The sequence below is a fragment of the Petromyzon marinus genome, chromosome 31 (genome assembly GCF_048934315.1).
Source record: "Petromyzon marinus isolate PM22_M1 ecotype Great Lakes invasive population chromosome 31, UKy_Petmar_22M1.pri1.0, whole genome shotgun sequence".
NCBI lineage: Eukaryota > Metazoa > Chordata > Hyperoartia > Petromyzontiformes > Petromyzontidae > Petromyzon > Petromyzon marinus.
In genome coordinates, this window is record NC_133697.1 from 14,025,758 (window position 1) to 14,048,706 (window position 22,949).

The 22,949-nt window shown below is 46.9% G+C and overlaps 1 protein-coding gene across 2 annotated transcripts; it reads left to right on the forward strand.

Moving 5' to 3' along the window:
- The first annotated feature begins 674 nt into the window (after positions 1-674).
- LOC116947883 (UTP--glucose-1-phosphate uridylyltransferase-like) lies at positions 675-21,755 on the forward strand. 2 transcript variants are annotated; one of them, XM_032964135.2, is made up of 10 exons: positions 675-887; positions 4,796-4,953; positions 6,708-6,812; positions 11,539-11,724; positions 12,376-12,509; positions 14,363-14,672; positions 15,529-15,726; positions 16,732-16,974; positions 17,237-17,341; positions 18,789-21,755. In XM_032964135.2, exons 2-10 carry the CDS (start codon positions 4,852-4,854, stop codon positions 18,894-18,896), a joined length of 1,491 nt encoding a protein of 496 aa, XP_032820026.1. In that variant the 5' UTR covers positions 675-887; positions 4,796-4,851; the 3' UTR covers positions 18,897-21,755. The 2 variants fall into 2 exon arrangements, with proteins under 2 accessions (XP_032820026.1, XP_032820025.1); XM_032964134.2 differs by lacking the exon at positions 675-887 and adding an exon at positions 3,177-3,684.
- The last annotated feature ends 1,194 nt before the right edge of the window (positions 21,756-22,949 follow it).

Consider the following 22,949-nt stretch of genomic DNA (forward strand, 5'->3'; position numbering starts at 1 on the left):
TGTGTAGTAAAGTAATTGTATTTTTATATTTGCTATACAGTACAGATAATACGACAAATCGCTAACTTTAAACACACAGTCGTTCATAAAAATTGAAGGCGGTATAGTACTATAGTAATAGAGCTAGTGCAGAATCACTGAACCGGAATTGTTAGCTTGAAAGCATTTAGCGTGGGGCCCTTGAAACATGCGGGACCCGTAGCTACTACATATGTAGTAGCTGATACATATGTAGGAGCTGATACATATGTAGTTGGTGGTGTTGGTGGTTGGTGTTGGTGGTTGGTGGTGTTGGTAGTGGTTGGTGGTGGTGGTTGGTGTTGGTGGTTGTGGTTGGTGGTAGCGTTGGTGGTTGGTGGTGGTGATTGGTGGCGTTGGTTGGTGGTGGTTGTGGTTGGTGTTGGTGGTGTTGGTGGTTGGTGGTGGTGTTGGTGGTTGGTTGGTGGTTGGTGTTGGTGGTTGTGGTTGGTGTTGGTGGTTGGTGTTGGTGGGTGGTGGTGGTTGGTGGTGTTGGTGGTTGGTGTTGGTGGTTGGTGGTTGTGATTGGTGTTGGTGGTTGGTGTTGGTGGTTGGTGGTGTTGGTGGTTGTGATTGTGGTTGGTGTTGGTGGTGTTGGTGGTTGGTGGTGGTGTTGGTGATTGGTGGTGTTGGTGGTTGTGGTTGGTGTTGGTGGTTGGTGTTGGTGGAGAATAAAAATAAATAACCCCCCGGGGCCACTTCGCGTGTCCCGCCCCTGCTCACCAGGAAGACGAAGAAGAACCTCGCAGCAGCAGCAGCAGCAGGCAGTGGATCGAACAGAAGCGGGAGAGGAGGGAGAGGAGGACGTCTGGTGGGGGGTTGTGTAAGAGATTCACCATCGTGCGGATCGTCACCTCGTCTGCTTCTGGGTAAGGCCTCTTTCGCCATCACGCCTACATAGCGCGTAGCCGTGTCATTGTAGTTATAATAATTATAGTAATTATTATAAAGCAGCCACACGGTTAAACTCGACCGGTGCCATTCTCTCTGTGAACATTGGCTTCGGCGGCTGGGTTTGCCTTACCGCGTTTGTTAGTGAAGGAGTTGTTGTTGTTGTGGCTACTAACGCCGCACTATCATCATCGTCGTCATCATCATCGTCGTCGTGAGCTCTCCGCAGGGCCCCAGGCGTGCCGGAGTGTAACCAAGTGGGTGGGCATCGTCCACCCACTTGGAACTTGCGCGGCTTCCCAGCGCTCTCGCTCTGTGTTTAAGATGTTTTTTTCTTGGTTCGTGTTTTTGTTTTGTTTGTTTGTTGCGGTTGCACCCGATTCAAGAGCCGGAATGGCTCACACAGGGCTACGCCTAAATAAACCGAACTATGTTGGATTCTAGTCGAGGGCCGACACGTTTAGCTCTCCCCCTGCACATTTGACATCGCCCCGCACCGCCAAGTCGCGTGTAACTACTCGCAACTCGCTGCACTTTGGTGGTTAGAACTTTGTTTTGCACAACCACCACGTTGTAGACGCGTTTACGTCCTTTGTTGTTTCAACGAAAAACGCACCGCGCGTTCATTAATGTTTGAAGGGGTGTGTGGAGCGGTGGCGCAGCGGTTAGCGCACTGCGACGCTTGAGCTGACGAGAGGGGAGTTCACGGCGAACATCAGTGGCGAGGAGTCGGGGATCTGAACTCTTCCCGGAGGCCCCCCGGGCCGCCTCCTTCACGTCTCATCACCGCGCCTCTCTGTTACAGGCTACACGGGGCGCCTTTGCCTTTGTGAGGACAGTGTACGATGTGTACAGTGCACCATTGCGCCAGCACTGTCCAGCCTTGGGTCAAGTCCACTGCTGGACGAAGACCTCCCCACGACCGGGGGTTATTTGACCATACTTCACCACGCCGGTCAATGGGCGTTTTACGTGGTGTGGGTGGGTGGGTGGTGGGGGGCAGGCATTGAAGTACAGTTGTAAGTCCCAACAACAACAATAGTTACATTGCCCTCTGCTGACCAGCCCACACGGTGTAGGCCATGCGTCGGTCCTGACCCGGTCGGTACTTTATTTTTATATATCTATATCTTCCGAGATGTTGACCATCGTCGTTCGCATCATTTGGCCCACCCTCATTCGCCCCAGGCCACCTCACTTCGCTTCTGTAACAGAACATGTCCTCAAGACGCCTTGCCAATGCAGCGTGAAAGGCTCGTGACCATTGAGATGTTTCCAAGATTCGAATTGTGTGATTAAAACTGGGTTCTCAAGTACGACTGAGTGAGCCTGATGGGTCTCGTGCTCCAGTCGCCAATAAGTACGCGCAGACAGAAATAACAATCCACCACATCCACACCTTTGACGAATTCCAATGTTGAGAATTAATATCGGGTTTGACAGTCATCCGACGAACATTATTACTGCCGTGCACAGCGGGGAGGGAAAGTGGTGTCCCACTACTGTGTGAACAGGTCTCAGAGGTAGCTCTACCATAGCCGATTCCGCGGGCCGTTCTCTCACACGAAGGGCTGGGCTGCTCTGCGAGACATCCGAATTAATTATTCGTCGGGTGACATTTACGCCGATAGGACAATTAGGATATCATGTGGTAACATTTTTTTAAAAAATATGATCACGTCTTTTTTTGTGGATCGCAGGGCATCGGTGGGGGGAAAAGAGCTTCACAGCTCATCGGATTTCTTCAGGATAAATCAATAAAGATTCTGATTCTGAGCAGAATCTGCACGAGACGCCTATCTGTAGGGCAATGTGGTGCCGCTAGGAGGTGACGGCGAGTTTGTGTCGTGCTAAATCTGTGCAGGGATTGAGTGTTAGCCCATGGTATGAATTGCATTAGTTCCAAGCACGCTGGCAGTCTGCCTTAATTCCTGCAGCAAAATCACACTACAGCATCATAAATACTGTACTTGTGAAGAGTGGTGGCGCATTGGTTAGCGCACCGCGCTGCTATCAGTCCGCTGCCATCAGTTGCCATTGATATGTGAACCGGTCCAGCATAACACACACTTGACCCACTCGCACAGACCAGCGTGGTGAAGTATGGTTAACAAACAAAAAAACCTCACGATAATTAACCTCTACTGTGTTGTAAATATTGGGTCCGTGTTAAAACTGAAAACCCTCGCGATTTCCACAGCTTGGAGAGAGGCAATTATTCAGCAGTGGGTTTACCAAAGGGGGGGTGGGCTACATTATTATACCCGTGTGGCTGCAATTATGAAAAAGGCGATGTCCAAAAATCCAGAGAAAGATGCTATTCGGTGCGAATCTTGTGAACACTTGCGTGATGGACAAAGTGTTTAACATTTTTTTTCCACAATTAACTTGTCGCCCATGTAACAGTTTGCCTACCTACAGTCTTATCCTAGTTGGTTCCTTGATGCACTTTTGTATGCACGTATGCAGGCATTTACCCAGTTTTGAAGTGGGTAGACTGGGAAAACTGGCTTTGGGTCATATTCTCACTCACACAGGGGGCAATGGTATGCGCCCCAAAAGGTTTGTGTGCAATACGTGGCAATAGCTTGCGCAACGCAGCATAGCGAATGTACACCTTCGTAGCGAGGTGCCGCATTCCTGTTTCCGGACATTGTGCATCGTGTGCTGCTCTTACGCTGGTGTGAAATAATTGGGAGTCATCATCGGTCATCGCGCCGGTCATCGCGCCGAGCATTTGTCGTGTCGGGATGATGATGGAGCCACTTACCAACGGTACCGTGAGTGTGTGAGGTTTGTGTGTACTTCGTACCGTGATGTTTGCATGTTTGTACGTACTGCTCATTTTGGGTTACTTTTTTTATGCGAAATGTCTCTTCTCTCTCGTCTGTCACTACTATGCATACAAGCTCACTGTGAACATATCATACAGTTAACCCAAAAAAACCTGTATTATGGACAGTTATTTATATTTCTGTTGAGACTCGATTACTAAAGTCAATTACGGTAAGTACATTTTGTTAAAAAGAGCGTTGGGTGAATTTAAGTCGAGTACATTGTTACGTTTTGAGTGTAGAGCGTAAGCCCAGCGGTTGGCGCACTGCGCTCAAACGCAGCTCCATGAGTTCAGTTCCCAATCGTGGCTAAATAATAGTGGCGAGTGGAATCTGAACCAGTCCTGGGCCCTAATCCTTCACCAACTGCCACCGATTGGCATGGTAAAGTATGGTCAAACAACCTCCTTGACCGACACGGTGTAGGGAAGGTCTTCATCCATCAGTGGATTGACAAAAGATATTTAATTTATTATCGCACGAATACATTGTTGCGTAAAAAGTACTTTTGTTATTTGAGAAATGTTAAACTGTTAGCAAATAGTGTACTTGTCCTACACCGGCACTGTAGTCAACCCAATGCTGGATGAGGATCTCCCTACACCATACGGTTATTCGAGCATACTTCACCATGCCGACAGGTTGGCGAAAGTGGGCACCATCACCGTGGGTGAATATAAAGTACAGGGCCAGAAAATGATCACTGCACTCTGGCCACCATGTAGCTCCTCGGAAGCGGCCTACCGGCAGTCCCTGACTTACGTGACCTCACACTTGCGAACCGACCCGCGGAACTATTTGGTTCAGCAACCGAACAAATGTATAGTGTCTTCTTATTCATGAGTTCAAAAATTGCTTCCCTTTTGTTGAACCTTAAGACATTTTTGTAGCACTGACCGTTCGTGCATTTAAATACAGTACATTATTGTGTTCCGACTCATGGAACCGTTGGACTTCCGAATGGGTTTCAGTCAGGGGCTGCCCGTAATAGCAAACAGCCTGGCCTGAACGGTAACACAGGAATAGCTTCCCCCCCCCCCCTTCATTGCCAGGTCTCAAAGCTGCTGCCCGGCGTTTACCGTTTCCGCACCGATCCGCGCTCGACACCATGGGAGACGAGATGGGGGTTGAGCGGCAGCGCGACCTGGAGGCTGCCATGGACACCGAACTGCGTGCCCTCGTGCAGGTGTCTGCGCCGCAGGAGAGAGAGGTGAGCTCGCACATTCCGTCTGCGTCTATAGACAACATCTGCTGTCTTCAGCCATGTGTATACTTTTTTATTCCACCCCAACCCCCACCTTCCCCAAAGTTTTTTCAAAATTGTGCTCTCGGCATCACGTCCTGAGACGAGGGATCTGATCAGAATTTCCGTGTTCGAGATTGGTCTACGAAAGCAGATGTCAAAGAGCTACCGCTGAGGTCCCTTCCCAGTTACCTATGGCCCACACAGTAGAGGGAGCAGCACTTTCCCACTCGTGCTCTCGAGCGAGCGATGTGTGTCACATGTTGCCCCAAATCCATCAAATGGAATTTCCCCCCCTCTGGCTCCTTGGCTCCGAGCTTCCTATTCTCCTCTTTCTGCTGCCATCTTTTTTTCGATGTAGAATTTTCAACTGCACCTTACCATGAATATATACTGTATATATACCTCCCTTTTCAGAGATGCCAATAAAGCCAATGCTGACTTATTCTAGATGACGTCTTGGGATGTGCTCGCATTTAGATGCTATATCGTTCCAAATTGTACGTGTTGTATTGATGTAAGTACAGTAAATAAATTGATACCTCATTGCATTCCGAATAAGAAAGTGCTAATGAATGCTTAATATTCTCTGATTCTCACTATCGTTTATTTGCTCATTGTTTAAAAATTTTCAAATAATAATTGTACCACAAAGCTTCAGTCGTGACACCCACTGCTGTTCCCTTTTTTGACAGGCAGCACATGTCCTTTTCACACATTGTTTATAACTAACATCATAAGCTTCGCCTGTTTTTACCTCATTCCTATTTTGAACCCAGTTCATGACAACATCAGTACACGTTCAGATTACTCTTTGGTTCTTTCGGTAAAGTCGCGTAGAAAGAAAAATAAATTAAATAATGGCATACGACGTTTCGATTGCAACACAAGCGATCATCATCAGGTACAAATGAAAGAGAAAACAAACCTATTAAACTTAGAAATATAATGCAGTACAACACAGAGAGTCGGCTAACATAACAGTCAACACCCTAACTGGTTGATTACGTTCTTCAAAAGATTGCTAAATTTGAGAGAGAAACAAAACAGACACGGAGACACGGAGACGGACAAAGACAAAGATCCCCCATATAGCCTTAACATACTGTAGGGGCAAGAGCTGTTAGCGAGCACCTATGAAGCCCGGAACGGTACACGAGGGGGTGGGTGGCCAGCACCACGCCCAACCGCCTTTGTCTCCCTAGTGGCAATGTTTACACACCGCACCAGGTACTCATTTGAGGCTGAGTCGACCTAGGGGAGGCCCGGGACCGGTTCAGATAATCGTCACTGGTGTTGGCCGACAGACACACACAGAGAGACACACAAGCAGAGAGAGATAACACAGAGACACACAGAGAGAGACACACACATAGGCACACAGACAAACAACGCCTCTGTGTCGAGGCCTTAATTAGAGAGAGAGGCGGGGGGGGGTAGAGAGAATGCACAGGTAAACTCAATGGCTGAATTAAAGTTACAAGCTTATACAATGTCTACCCTTGTCTATTTCCATAAATCGCCATGCCCGAACTCGCTCACTGTCTGCAATGCTTACGTAATATTACTCTGCTCTCTGCAGCAAGCACTGTCCTAAGAGATAACTGTGTTTTTTACCCTCGGATTCAATGATCTCATCCAATTTTTAACAAGCAATGTCACATGTTTGTGAATTCATATTTAAACCTGGACTTGATGAAAATTAACTTGTGCATCTTTAGGCCATGCAGCGTGACATGGAGGACTTTAAGATGGTCTTTCAGAAGTTCCTGGAGAACCGCCCCTCCCTCGACTGGGAGAAGATTCAGAAGCTTCCAGAAGGAGCGGTAAGCCACGGTGATATGATGTGCCACGTTTACTACTGGACACCTGTGAAAAAGAGACGTTTGGCCAGCATTGAAGAGGTAAAATTCCCTCGAGAGGGCCTCTCAAAAGCTCCCTCTATTGGAGGCCCTTCCCGCCCAGTCATGGGCATGAGCAAGCAATTGCAGGGCTGCACCTTTGCCTTTCACTTTTGTGACTGCCATAATAGAGCGGTGGATGCTGTGCACCGTGCCCAACTGTCGAATGAGCATTTGGAAGACAAAAACCAGAATGCAAAGTAAAGTTTTCTAGGACTTTTTTTTTGTATCCAGCCATTTGTGACAGGATCTGAGACCATCAATCTGCTGCTTGCAATTGGGGTGCAGGATTAAAACCCAAGCCATCAGTCTCGTTGTTTAAAGCAGACGTAAGTGCCCGAGTCACTGTACCCCCCCCCCCCCGCCACTAATGTTTTAACATAGTACATTTATATTATCCAGTCCATAATAGTTTTTCGGGGTTTGATTTAATATAAATATGCCGTTAAACCCGCCACCACCTGACACAGCCAATTAGTAAGGTTTGTCACGTAAGCAAAACACGCCAATTCATTACAAGTATGGAACACTGGTGTGTTGGCATATTTTGCTCATGTGAAAAATATTATTTATTAACTCAAAAACCTCATGGATAATATTGGTCGTGAAAGCCTACTGCGTGTGAAACGTATTATCCAGTGTTGAGAATGTCATGGTGTGTTTATCAAGAGAGAACAAATCCTGCTTCTCTCGTGTGCACAGCTGCTAAACATACTCTCGTAACAATTGCCGTGGCTCTTATAGGGCAGAAGTAATCACTAAAAGCTGTGCATCGAGTTTTAACAAGGATATCTACATGTATGAACACGCAGCGGGATAGCCTGGTTCCTACGCCAAGTAAGGGTCCGTTACTAAATGAGTCATGTATGGGAAATGTGATAATCACTTGTGGCCGCTCGATTTCTGTCAAATTCGATGTGCAGCAGAAGCCAGCACAATATAATTTATTTCGGATGTGTATATATATATGCGGAGTGTCCAAATTTAATCGCGTCTCAAGCAGGCGCAGCCCGGACTTGTCGTATTTTGTGTGATCGCCAAATGTGGACAGTGAGGCGTGTGGTTATTTTGTGTCCCGCAAGTAATGGGGGCTTTTTCGCAGCCCTAAAAAAAATGTAAGCAGTTGAAATGGAACATCACACTCCCACGTCCGATTCAGCACAGTTGACTACATACAGTGCGAAATAAAGTTACACTTACAAAGCTTAAAAATTGAACAGCGTAACAAAGAAATGCTGACTTGTTAGCGGTGTCTCCGTGCTGGGCAGGCTTTTAATGCAGCTGGTAGGCCTATTGTAGTACTGCACACTACCTCTTGTGTTTAGTTTGTTTTTCCTTCCCCCCGCACCTCCGATTCACATGGTTGGCTATGTACGTTGCGAAATAAGTTCAACATCCATACATACATGATAGGCGCATGAGACTGTAAATTCCAGAAATGGCCTGTATTATACAATGGTTTCAGTGGTGTTTGTTTCACCTTTTATATTACTTTTTTATATGTACAGTCATATACAAATCTATATTACAATCTGTAAATAGGCTACGTTGAAAGAGTTAGGTTTTGTTAAGAATATATATCTCTATGGGGCACCCCTGAATGAACCCGGTATTTTGAGGACACTGCAGTTGAATAAACAGTGCCGGTGAGAGGATAGGGAAGGGCCCCATCCTCTAACAGACGTAGAGGCTTAAAAATAGATTTTCGCCTCTCATCAAAATTCTGTTGGCCACACTGAGGTTTATGGATGGGGTCAGGGTGCAATTGAATGAATACAGGCAATAAAACAAAAGTATTGTGTAACAGTTAAGCCATAACTTATTCTGTTCACAAATGTATTGAATTAATTTGTCAAACTTTCAGCCCAGGCCTCCCCATGCGTTTCTGTTATGGTGTTTCTTTAACCATATTTCAACAAACTGGTCAATGTAGGTTGGTGAAGAGGGGGCCCAGGACCTGTGCAGACATCACTCAGCCCTGATGGTAGCCATGGCCCGGAATCAAACTCGTGTAGCCAGGGTCACAGTGCATTGTGGTGACCACTGTGTCACTGCTCAACCCACATGTATATAATTCTTTAACATATTTAATGTAATATTGATTGTTTAATAGTTAGACTCGAAAACAGAATTTCTCACAAGAGAGAATCTGCTGTAATTAAGGAAGTGCGATGGATACGTCATGTAAATGAATACATTCTCGCTGGGTGCAGCGTTGACGATTCTGGATACATTCAAGGTGGGCGGGATGCACTCCCAGAATATGCACTTTTGCGTCATATCAGCGGTAAAATAATGTCATTGCTTTGCTGACTCGGAGACCTCTGAATGGGTCAACACAATTTGACTGTACTTTAGTATTTTGGACCTTATCTTGTTTTCATGTTTTGCATGCAATTATGTAATGGCTCTGCTGTAATGTTAGAAATGTGCTCAGCTGCGTGGTGTTCTACCGAGTACAGACAGCTTGCTCAGGCTGGGAAGGTTGCGTAGTCCATTGGCTTAGTTAGAAAACGTCTTGTCATCTGGGCAGTAATCTTATTAAGGGGGTTAAGCTCTCGTATCCGATTAGGTTATCTTGAGGTTCTGAGCGTGATTAAAGCCAAGTTGATAATTGCTCGGCCTTATTCTGTTCTCGTGTCTTTTTGTAGGACGCTACATGAAAGTATTCGCCACCTCAGATTTGCAGATGGCACATGAATTATAACTACCAATAGCAATACATTATAAAAACAAAATCCTGAAGTTCCTTATGAGAAAGTCTTCGAGATGAACATTATCAAAATACAAGTTTTTCTCCAACACCTCCGATTAGCGCGGTGGGCTATGTACAGTGCGAAAGAAGTTCAACATACATGCATACATAGCATCCAAATTAGTTTTTTGGCGAGGTCACGATGAAGCTCAACAGCGGTTTGAGCGAAACGTTGTCGTGCGTTGATGTCGAATTCAGCCACGAAAATAATTACATTGCCAGTGGGGAGCAGCTTTATCGGTCAGTCGGGAAGTCTTTGACCATACCTCACCATGCCAGTCAATAGGGTTGGCGATGGAGTGGGCGCCCAAGACCAGTTCGCATCACTCGACACTGACGTGAGCTGTGGCCAGAAATCAAACTCGGGTCACACCAGGTTCGCAGCGTAGTGGGCTAATCGCTCCGCCACAGCTTTCATGGAACAGCTCGCAAAAAAAGTGCCACGGGATCTTTTGCATCGCGCAACCTCTCCATGTTCCCGTCCAAAATCCACCGAAACAAAACGCTAACGCAGTTCTTTGGTTCTATTCGGTAAAGTCACGTAGGTAAAAAATAAAACAACAAAAATCACGACGTTTCGGCCACAACACAAGTGGCCTTCTTCAGGTGAAAGGGACAGACCTGTTGGGACGACAGAGCTCCAACAGGTCTGTCCCTTTCACCTGAAGAAGGCCACTTGTGTTGTGGCCGAAACGTCGTGATTTTTGTTTTATTTTTTACCTACGTGACTACCGAATAGAACCAAAGAGTATGGATCCTTGCATTCACGAAAGCTTCAAATCTAGAGAAGCTAACGCAGTTCCCCCTTCAGAACGAAACACTGATGCAGTTCCCCCTTCAGAACAAAACACTGATGCAGTTCCCCCTTGAGAACGAAACACTGATGCGGTTCCCCCTTCAGAACGAAACACTGACGCAGTTCCCCCTTCAGAACAAAACACTGATGCAGTTCCCCCTTGAGAACGAAACACTGATGCAGTTCCCCCTTCAGAACGAAACGTCGACGAAGTTCCCCTTGAGAACGAAACACTGACGCAGTTCCCCCTTGAGAACGAAACACTGATGCAGTTCCCCCTTCAGAACGAAACATTCACACGGTTCCCCCTTCAGAACGAAACACTGATGTGGTTCCCCTTTGAGAACGAAACACTGATGCGGTTCCCCCTTCAGAACAAAACACTGATGCAGTTCCCCCTTGAGAACGAAACACTGACGCAGTTCCCCCTTCAGAACAAAACACTGATGCAGTTCCCCCTTGAGAACGAAACACTGATGCAGTTCCCCCTTCAGAACGAAACGTCGACGAAGTTCCCCTTGAGAACGAAACACTGACGCAGTTCCCCCTTGAGAACGAAACACTGATGCAGTTCCCCCTTCAGAACGAAACATTCACACGGTTCCCCCTTCAGAACGAAACACTGATGTGGGTTCCCCTTTGAGAACGAAACACTGACGCAGTTCCCTCTTCAGAACGAAACGCTGATGCGGTTCCCCGTTCAGAACGAAACGTCGACGAAGTTCCCCCTTCAGAACGAAACACTGACGCAGTTCCCCCTTCAGAACAAAACACTGATGCAGTTCCCCCTTGAGAACGAAACACTGATGCAGTTCCCCCTTCAGAACGAAACGTCGACGAAGTTCCCCTTGAGAACGAAACACTGACGCAGTTCCCCCTTGAGAACGAAACACTGATGCAGTTCCCCCTTCAGAACGAAACATTCACACGGTTCCCCCTTCAGAACGAAACACTGATGTGGGTTCCCCTTTGAGAACGAAACACTGACGCAGTTCCCTCTTCAGAACGAAACGCTGATGCGGCTCCCCGTTCAGAACGAAACGTCGACGAAGTTCCCCCTTCAGAACGAAACACTGATGCGGTTCCCCGCTTGCCGGCAGGTGGAGCCGTACGAGGATCTGCGGGCACGAGCGCTGCCCTCTGACGTCGCAGCGCTGCTCAACCGTCTGGTGGTCGTGAAGCTCAACGGAGCTTCGGGCTCGCACATGGGCTTCCAGGGCCCGCACAGCCTCTTGGGCGTCCGCGACGAGAGCACATTCCTCGACCTGGCCATTGAGCAGATAGAGGTGAATGCCGGGGCAGTGATTATTGTTGTTGTTGTTTGAAACCACGGTTGCCATGCCAATGTAGGACACTCCTGAAAAGGAGGCTTAAGTGTGGCGTTGCTAGATACATAACCTGAATTATTATTATTATTGCAGAGATCAACAAAGACTTGCTATTGATGCGGAGTAGATGGAGTCGGCTAATGTTGGGTATAGTCACTTGGATGTTGATATTATGTATGTTGAACTTCTTCCGCTCCGTACGTAGCCAACCGCGCTAATCGGAGGTGCGGGGGAAGGACAAGAAACTAAAAACTAAAATCGGTTCGAAAGAAATTAGTTTTCAATTTAGATTTTAAAGTGCATATCTCTAGTGGCTTCCTAATATCATAAGGAACAGCATACCAGATGGCTGCAGAAGCGCATCTGAAAACGCGCAATGCAATATTAACATGCAACAGATGGAAATGGATATTGCGATCGATGTGGAATAGATTGAATTGGTCACTGGAGAACGTGGAGCTTCACGCGGAGCCTTTAGATATGTGCTCTTAACCAGTGTTCGAGTTCAACTAGAGTGTATGGAAGTTGGATACTTTAACCTGCGATTGAGCAGTTTGCAGTACAAAGGATATGCCCTGCTTCATCGCTAACTTCTCTTCTCCTGAGCAGCATTTGAACGAGGCCTACGACTGCGATATTCCGCTCGTGCTCATGAACTCCTTCCTGACCAATGAAGAGATATTGAAAATCCTGCAGAAGTACAGCCACCGGAGGGTCAAGATAAAGACTTTCATGCAGAGCCGGTGAGGTTTTCAAGACCAGTGCTGATTACATACTTAAGAATGGTACACAAAGCAACTCGCCTCTATTCCACATATTGTAAACTAGAATTGTAATATTTACTCGTAACTTCCGAGCATCGGTATCATCAGCCATGGTCAGTCCACTGCTGGACGTTAAGTTGCGTTACGTCTCTTTGCAAAGCTATACTGGCTTTGTAAGGGACCACATATTGTTATTGATGTATGGATAAGATTGTGCGCGGGGGGACAATACCACCAACAGCGTTGGTCGCACACCAGAGCCGTTGTCGGTGGAAATTATTGAAAATGTCAACCCGATTATGGAATTACACTTGAGTAATTGGGAGTAAGGGATGGCGTGGTGGCACAAGTGGCTGGCGCGCCTTGATCCGAATTCGACGACCTGAGATCGACTCTCGTCCACGGCTAGCAACCGATGGCGAGTCAACTGGTCCTGAGCCCCCCCCACCTCCCTCGCCAACTCGCAATGACCAGAAATAGTTGTTGAACGACCCCCATAACCAACGTTGGTTGTTGAGGCCTTCATCCAGCAGTGGATTGACAAACGGTTTTAAATTATTTTGAGCGACATTTGAATTGTGACGAGGTGTGTAACAAGTCGGCTCCATTTCAATTCAAAGATATATCACAACTTGGGGGTGGTCGTAATTCTATCCAAGAATCAATTTGTTTTTTACATTGTGGTGAATGTAGCAGCCCAAGTAAGCTTCAGGGGTCACTTGAACTAAGTTTCATACAGCGTATACGATAAAGAATGTATCGTGACCATGACCATCACTTTCCAATTTGAAGGGAGGCATCTTTAAATGCCTCATTAGGGAACAGCAGCACCATCGGCTGCGAATGCGACCGCATTTGGCTCGCACTGAAAGCACTCCCACTTTCACACGATTTACCGCGCGAGGAACACTTTAGGCCATTCAGGAAACGCGCACGGCGCCGGGCGTACGTGCCACTCGTGTCTGCAATTAAGGAACCCCACCTCACCCAACGCCCATTTTCCAAATTGCATGGAATGTGCCCGGTCTTGCCGGATTTTGCAAGATTGAGCCTGGATGAGGTTTGGATGATTGTGGTCAGCAGAGCACAGTGTGGAAAAATCAATTGTTGTACTGTACTCGCATCGACATCTATGCTCCTTGCCTTCACCAACCGGCACTGACCTGCGGGGTCTGGCCAGAAAATCGGTTTTGGGAAGCCTTCATCCACCTCTGAATCGGCAAAAGGCATTATTATATTAAACATTAAACAGAATATGATTAATGCAGACTTGACGCTTTGCAATAGGTGTCTAGAGGTTTTTGCGTTAGATCGCGTGAATATAAATGCGTCGTTAAACACGCCACCACCCGACACAGCCAATTAGTAAGGTTTGTCACGTAAATAAAAGGTGACAATTAGTTACTACTTCAGCACACCGGTTGTGTGTTGGAGAGGAAACTCACAACATTTACAATTCGAGTACGACGTTTCTCTGGCGATTAAAACAGGCGATTAGCCAGAATTTTGAAGAAGTATTCCTGTTTCGGTCTGAAATCGAGGGGAGTAAAGGTGATGTCATCACTGTTAGCCTATCAGGTGCCAGGACCAGAGGGGCGGTTACTGTGGTCATATAAATTACAATGCATCATGTTAATCGAAGAATATGCAGTAGCAGCTATTATTGGTTGGGTTATTCACAGTTAATAAACTTACAGTGGATCATGTTAATCTGATAATATGCAGTACCCTATTATTGCTTGGGCTATCCAGAGTTAACGTACAATTCTGTTTTAGCCAATAAAACCTTGTTTTCTGCCGCCACCGCGCGCTACCCGCGGTGCCACACTCAGCTACCCGCGCGTCCACAAGGAGACGCTGCTCCCGGCCGCGTCGGCCGACGGCGACGAGGAGCAGCTGCAGGCGCGCCACGACGGCTGGTACCTGCCGGGTCACGGCGACTTCTACGAGAGCTTCCACCGCTCGGGCCTGCTGGACGGCTTCCTGCAGCAGGGCAAGGAGGTCATGTTCATCTCCAACATGGACAACCTGGGCGCCAGCGTGGATCTGCACATCCTGCACCATCTGCTCGAGCCGCTGGCCGGCCGATCGCGCTGCGAGTTCGTCATGGAGGTGACGGACAAGACGCGGGCCGACATGGAGGTGAGAAGCGAGACGGGGTGGTGAGGGCAGGGGGCGGAGGGTGAGACGCTGGTGGGGCGGGGGGTGGGGGGCGGCACCACCTGCCTTGGCCGCACTTAGCCAGGGATCGGTGAATGCGCGGTGAAGATTATTAGGAGTTTGCATGTTTTCCCCGTGGTTGCATGCATTTTTCTCTGTGTCTTCCGGTTTCTGCAACATGTGTTTTTGGATTGGCTGCTATAAATGTACACATGGTAAGCCTCTTCGTTGAGCTACCATTGTGGCCAGGTCGCTTCTAAAAAAAGCGCTACATATCAGCACAGTAGGCCTTACCTGGCAAAATAAAAAAAAAGATGGTGAATAGTGAAAAAATATTTTGGTTTAAAAAAAAAAAAGTTCAAATGTTCGTTTTGACTGGGGCGCCGCCGTAACAGACAGTCTTGAGAACGACTTCGCCTCCTCCTCTTGACAATTAAGAACAGCCTGGAGTGCGACCGCGGTAACGACTCTCAAACCGCGGAAACGCGTAGTAACAACCACCGCGCGCTCCGCTCGTTGTCTGGCAGCATGTCGCTGCCGCTTCAAGCCGTCCACTGGCTCGCTCGACCTCGGCCTCGACCGAGAAACGTTGCTGATCAATATTCTTTGGGTCTTTCGGTAAAGTCACGTAGATAGGTTCAAATTAAGAAAAATAAAATAAAACTTCGACGTTTCGATCACAACACAAGCGACCGTCATCAATGCCAACCGTACGAAAGGAGACTCGGGGGGGAAAACGCTTTGTCATTAAAGCACGTACGGTAGTGTGACCCTGAGGATTCCTTCCAGGCTAAAACTTCTCAACTCCTTATTTCCTTGCACGCGTGCGTTTGCTCAGGGTGGGACGCTCATTCACTACGAGGACAAACTCCGGCTGCTGGAGATCGCTCAGGTGCCCTCGGCCAACATCGACGAATTCCGATCGGTCTCCAAGTTTAAGATCTTCAACACCAACAACCTGTGGATCTCGCTGGAGGCGTGCAAGCGCTTGCAGGAGAGCGGCCGCATCGATATGGAGGTCATCGCCAACCAGAGGGTAATGCGGCGCATCCCAACGGATAACAGGGGAATGCCTCGACCGACGTCTACTTGGTATCCGTGCCATTCTAATAGCGGCAAGGCTAGCACGAAGGCGCTGTTTCACAGATCCGCCCCCCTACTCGACATCTGTGAAAGAGCTGCAGTAGTATTGCAGCAAGGGGCAACGAGAGATAGGTGTTGCAGGTCATTTTTCAAATTTGGCGAATTTGGACCATGATGCCAGCACACATGGGCCTACTCTTTTTTTAAATGATTATCATCATCATATCACGGGATCTGTAACATCCGCTGTGAAGCGCACGGTGTGCACATCTGTGGTTAATGCATCCGCAGTATTAACCAGGCTGCCCGCGGGGCTCTAACTGTGAATCTGTGCGAGAAAGAGGGACAAATGTGCTGTCGCCCAGTCATGTGCAGCCGTGCCGCTGAATAATCGAAGTGCTTCGGATCCTTAAATTTAATCCCTGGCCATGCACAGACTTTTTTTTCGGGTACAGTCCTCCGTTGGAACGTTTGGTTAATTAAATTCGTGTATGTTTAGCATGTCGGGGAGAAAGCCGGAAAAAAACAGGAGTGTGCACTTACGAGAAATGTTTAATGCTCAACGCTCCACAGAAATAGATTAAAACCGATGCTGTACAGTAACCTCGTGGGTCATATCTGGCAGCTCGTGAGACAATTACAACCGGGCACCATTCTTGTATCACTCGGCTGTTCGGACGGAGCTATGATTCACAGCTGATGGGTCTCGTCATCTACCAGTAGGGAGGTTGGGGCACCTCTTATTAGCATGGTTTGCTACGTACGGTGGCGAAAAAAGTTCAACAAACGTACATGCTTACAGAAAGGGTCTACATTGCGTGTAAACTAAAAATAAGCACAGCAAGGGGTGGAATAATCCACCTTAGGGAGGGAGAAATCCCTGCACTGGCACATTCATCGGCACTCAGCGGTACCTCCTTTCCTCCCTGCCCACGGGAAACGGTGCCGGCCCCCGCAGATGCTGAGCAACGGGCTGAGCGTCATCCAGCTGGAGCGTGCCGTGGGCGCGGCGATGAAGTGCTTCGACAACGCGCTGGGCATCAACGTGCCTCGCTCGCGCTTTCTGCCCGTCAAGAAGACTGCCGACCTGCTGCTCGTGCAGTCCAACCTATACACGCTGCGCGGGGGCGCCGTGCGGCTCAGCGAGCGCCGCGAGTTCCCCACCGTCCCGCTCGTCAAGCTCGGGGACGAGTTCACAAAGGTCGGTGGGGGTGGGGAGGTGGGGAGGGGGTGTTTTAGACATAATTCGGGGAAAAAAATCGTACACGTGGATATATTGTGTATTGTGCAAATGTATATAAATAGAATATCCCCTATGAGTAACTGATGTGAAGTTTAATGATATGTGATCAGGGAAACTGTGGTGCGAACTCTTGAAGCATTTGAGAGGAGGGCGTTACATGGTCGTATATTTTATGTTGAAAGGGGGGTGTCACTGCGTGTCTCTGGGATTCGCTCATCAGGTGCAGGATTTCCTCAGGAGGTTCGCCAGCATCCCCGACATCCTGGAGCTCGACCACCTCACCGTATCTGGGAACGTGACCTTCGGGAAGAACGTTGTGCTCAAGGTAACCCCTCTTTCTCTCGGTGACTTCTTTCTTCCTGGTCAACGTCGGTAGTTACTCGGCGGTGTTTGTTCCGGGTGCCACGGTCGCAAGATGTTAACTACCTCGCCTGGTGTGCAGGAAGCATGGGCTTGATCCCCTCCCTGACACCTGTATATTTGGAGTTTGCCTATCTCTCTCCCGTTGGTTGCGTGGATTTGTATCCGGGTCCTCCAGTTTTTCCCTCCACGTTTAGAATGAACACGCGCTTAGAGTATTTGGCCGCTATAAATTTCCACGTGATAAGCCACTTCATTGAACTATCATTTGTGGCCAGGTCGCTTCTGAAAAAAAACGGCTACATAGCTCAGTGGCCTTTACCTGGTAAAATAAGAATTAATTTTGATTTAAAGCTTTCGTGACTGCAGTGATTCATATTCTTGGTTCTTTCGGTAAAGTCCCGTAGAAGGGAAACAATAAAATGATATTTTATTATTTAATAATATTATTGTATTGTTTCCCTTCAACGTGATTTCACCAAACCAAGAATATAAAAATAAGAATAGTTTTTTTTTTTAGCCTGAAGGCCACGACAGTCATTATCGCCAACGCATTTAACCGTGAGCAGCTGTGACAGCAGTGGCGTAGGGTGATGGGGTTTTGTCTAACCAAAGAAAACGCAGTTTGTTAAAAAACTGTATTTGAGGAACAGCGCTTGATCTACAAGTTTGAAACAAAATATCTTGACGTATGTTGTAGTTGCTCTTTCACTTGCCCACTAGGGGGAGCGATGATCGTATTTTTCCATACGCTTACAAAACTTTAACCAGTGAGAGTTTTTTTTGTTATCTTCATGTGTCATGGTCTTAATGGCTGTCAGCAGAGAAATTGTAAAATACCTTGAAGGCTAAACGGCTTCTATTCTTGTGAAAGATGCGTAGGTCATGTGTAAAAAAAAAAATGTCATCCGTGCTTGTGTTGTTGCGTGTAGGTGTATGCCCACGTAGTAGAGACTAGCGTGAAGCCTTGGTGAACACCGCGGGTGCATTAGCCAACAAAAAATATACACCATCTGCTTCACGGCGAACATTGGAGGGGCCATGACATTCTTCGAAAAAGAGTTGGCCATGTGTGCCCGCTTTTGTCCAAATTTAACAAGCGTACCTCCGATTTGGCACGGTCGGTTACGTGCGGCGCGAAAGAAGCTTAACGTACATACAACGTACATACAACGTACATACGTACAACTGTAAACAGTTCTGGTAGCCTATCTAATTGGTTAAAACTACACAGCAACATCGCCACCCTCTGTGACACTACTGCACACTTTATTCCTCCGTGAAACAGAGTATCTTCGTGGTAGCCTTGCGCTGTGGTTACAAAATGTACAAATGATTTAATATTAGTGCTGAAACAACCAATTATTAAACGTGTGTGTGTGTATATATGTAAATTCTGACTACTTCTGCAGGGTACGGTGATCATCATCGCAAACCACGGAGACAAGATCGCCATCCCGTCTGGCTCCATCCTCGAAAACAAAATTATCTCTGGAAATCTGAGCGTTCTAGATCACTAGCGGTCTTCTAAGCCTCCTGCATGCCACCACTGCGAGAAATAAGAAGATACCCTAAAATAGACAAACTCTTCAATGAGTTCACGTTGCTTTGCAAAATGCGTACCTCGGTTCTGTATCTTGATCTACCCGATGTGAATTCAGGGCGATGTTACTGAAAAAAGTGTACTCTGTCGGGAGATATCTTGAGGCCCGAGAGCATGTCCTATCTTATGCGAATCATTGACATCACTTCTCATTTGAATGATTTATAGAACAATGCATTCATTTGGGTTGCTGCGATGTGGGGAAACTACTGAACCGTTTAAATGGCGCTTTACCATTTTTTTTCCGGAGAGATAAATGGCGTGCTAATTGTATGCCGTCAACATTTGCCCAGTTAATTTTTATTATATTATTGTTTGTGTTACTTGATGGTTTGCGTGTATTGAACACAGATTGTAAAATTTCAATGATTAGAAAACTGTTAAGTGAATTGCAGTTAAAAAAACTTGTAAGTAATCTTTATTTGAAAAGGCAAAAATTTGACGTGAAATACAAAGTCATGAAAGCTGATATCACGGTAATTGTCACACCTGCTACCCCTATGTTTATGAATTTGACCTCAAGGCTGTCTGTGGTTACATTAACGGATTCCAAAACCTCAAACTACCTGGACAAGAATTGGCGAGGCTTGCTGAATTTCTGTACATTGTCCAGCTGAAAGTCCGAGCACATTTGCTGACAAGGCAGTTCAAACTTCGTGCATTCTGTGATGTCGCAATGGGGGATGTTGGCAGAATAGCCTCTGGAGAGGCCCTCCAGAGCTCCTTCCATTGGAGGGCCTTCCGCCAGCAGTGGCATGAGGAAGCAATTGCAGGGCTGCACCTTTACCGTTGATGCAATGGAAAATTAATAGCATGAGAAAGTCACAAGAGCTTATTGCATGCAAGTCGGCAACTACAAATAATACGTAAAACTTTAATTATCTTCTTACAGATATTGATGTATCTGCCAGAATATTAATTACTGTACACTAGTTTTAGGTTGTCTTATAATAATTATAATCCATTCACTAAATGCATCCTGAATAACCGGTACAATCAAAATGCATTGTTTTCAAGATATTGCTCCACTGCTGTTGATATGAGATATTTCATGTACTTTGTGATTGTAGTTGCTAATGTTCAGCAACAAGTTTTAAACAAAATATTACACAAGTTGAGTTATATTGTGTGCACAACTTTGTATGCATAGATGTATGCAAAAAACATTGCAATTAGCGTGAAATACAATGCCTAATTTTAAATTGGTTCATTAATCAGCTCGTAGATGTATACTTATACTGTCACTGTTCCAGTGGAAAGAGTTAAAAGAACAGTTTTATACTAACATAAAGGGGATTAAATACCTTATCTGGCTGCATTTTCATTAACTATTTATACACAAGCTGTAAAGGTGCAGCCCTACGATGTCTTGCTTTGCGCCACTGCTAGCGGAAGGACTTCGACTGGAGGGGGAGCTCTCGAGACATGGCTTGAGAGCCCCCCTCCCCTGTCACGAGCAATAGAGCCACAAATCAAGTGAAAAATATCGATTGGGGTTAGTTCGATACTGATCGTGCAGCGCTAGTTCTTAGGAGATGGCAGGTGGGCGTTGGCCAGATCTGGTGGCATTGATCTCGGTCCTACTAAATATTTATATATACTGGAGGAATCCGATGAGTTATAAAGCTATTTTTTTCACAAATGTCCAGTACTCGGAGTATGAAGCATTATAGGGGGCATTCATGCGTTTGAGAATGGTGATATCAGACTGATGTTTACCGAGTAATCGAACTAACTCTTAAGGTTCTCGGGGTTTGCACTGCGCAGAATGTGATGGCTTTAAAGCTAGTTCATGCTGAACCTTTATACCTCTTAGTTTTGACAGGAGTTGGCCTTAGTCCACATAATAAGCCAGGATTTCAGGAACACCACATTATCAATGGCATAATCCACTAGAAAGCCCAATGGCATAATCCACTAGAAAGCCCATGTTGCTACTTTCCATTAAGAGTTCATGTTGAAAATACACTCCTCTATACAAGGTCAAAAATCAGCATCATGGCCAAAGCCGTTAATGATGCCACCACTGCACCTCCGATTAGCACGGTTGGCTACGTACAGTGCGAAAGGAGTTCAACATACACAGCACCGCGCCAGTGCTTTCTACCCTCAACCAGACCCCGTAGCTGCTGCATCAGCAGACACGTGACGTGCATGTTGAACTTCTTTCGCGCCGTAATCGGAGGTGCCGTGGAAGGACAACAAATAAAACACAGACCTCCAAGGTCTGCCCGAACAGTATCCCACCATTTGTGGGTCTTCGGTCTTCCGCTTCGTTGCCAGACTCGTGGAGACCAACTTAGGTGATGATGAAAATGCACGTGTATTTCATTTGAAAATAGACGTTTTAACTCTTAAGTTGTGGGATTGTTTTACTTTCCTCCATTACGTCCATTTCTTATTGAAGCGAAGGGACCGGTTTGTGGACCATTGAAATGTAAACATGTTTAACATGTCGCTTTGCGGTTGTTGGCATTGAAAGAGAGTTTGATTTTGTAGAATGTTTTGTTGAGCTAGGGTTGTGTGGGTGGCAGTATCTCCAAAGGCATGTTTGATAGTCTTTATTTTAATTTACATTCCAAGACGATTCTAAACTGTGGATGCATAAAATGCTGTTTTGTTTTCATGTATCGTGATTTAAAGCGAGGGCTTGGCTGTACTCGAGAGCTGAATGTTAAATGAAATGGCTTATTTTGAAGCCCATGTCTTTCGTAATAATCGAGAAAAAACTTGTTACGGAGTACGACAATTAAAAATAAAGTAGGCTTCTAAAGTGTATTATTTTGATGCTTTGAATCTCAAATGATATCAAGTACCGCGCTGCATTAATGTTCGTTTGTTGTCCTTCCCCTGCACCTCCGATTAGCACGGTTGGCTACGTACGGTGGGAAAAAAGTTATTTATGGGTGTGAGGTGGAGTTGGGGGGGCTGTCAGAACCAGGAAATATGGGAAAGAAGAGAGAGCAACACAGCCCCAGGATAAAGCAGCTCGGGCCTGGCACCAACAACAATGAGCTTCGGGTACAGCCAGGGCAAGCACCAGCGATTCCCAGGACATCCTCGGAGGCCTGGACCTCTTCATCAGCCAGTCCTAAGGCAGTGTTCTTCACTCATTTTCAAAGGGGGGGGGGGAACTTTCGCCGATAAGACATCAGCGTGAGGGCCGCCACGCATTTGAAACCATCGGGTGGTTTGACAGCAGCTGATGACAATGGGTGGTGTCACTCTCTGTATTATCGGGGGCCGCACTAAAGGCCACCAGTGGCCTTGCAATGAAGCGCGGCTGTCTTAAGGTGTCCACAGCGGGCTTTTGGGGCCCTATTCAACGAATACAACCGACACTGACAATTTCAACTCATCTCTGTGCGATGAGTGTTTTCACTCACTGGTGATGACCAAAGGGCAGGGCAAAGGTGTGATGGTCCAGTCGAGTAAAATAATCTTATCTAACCGCTACCAATAATGAACTCGGCTGGTTGAGTGGCAGGATAACCTCTTGTTGCGCATCTAAAACCCATTTTTAATTTGCCAGGGCACGCGTTCAAGCTTGCTCGCTCTTCACGGCACACCGAACCAACAAATCCGTGGGCCGTTCATCCAGCAGTGGATTGACCATGGTTGATTGTGTTTGTGTGCTATCTCAAAGTGATACGCCACTCCGGATGGACTTGGTGCCGTCATGGAAATGTGGAATGCCCACAATGGCGTCGTGGTGTCTTGTCGCCCACCCCCCACGCAGGGCTCGTCGCTACTCAGAGAGCCGCAGACGCGTGAGGTTCAGGTTCAATGACTAATCACGGTGGGGGAGTGGGGGGGGCACCCGACTGAGCCAATAAACTAAGAGGGTGGAGCTGTGTGCTCTGTGTCTCTAATTAGTAATTGTTGGCATGTCCGTTCGTCTATTTCACGGCGTTAATTGGATCTCTGCGTCTGCCTATTTCATCGCGACTTACGTTACTGGCCGCTGTGT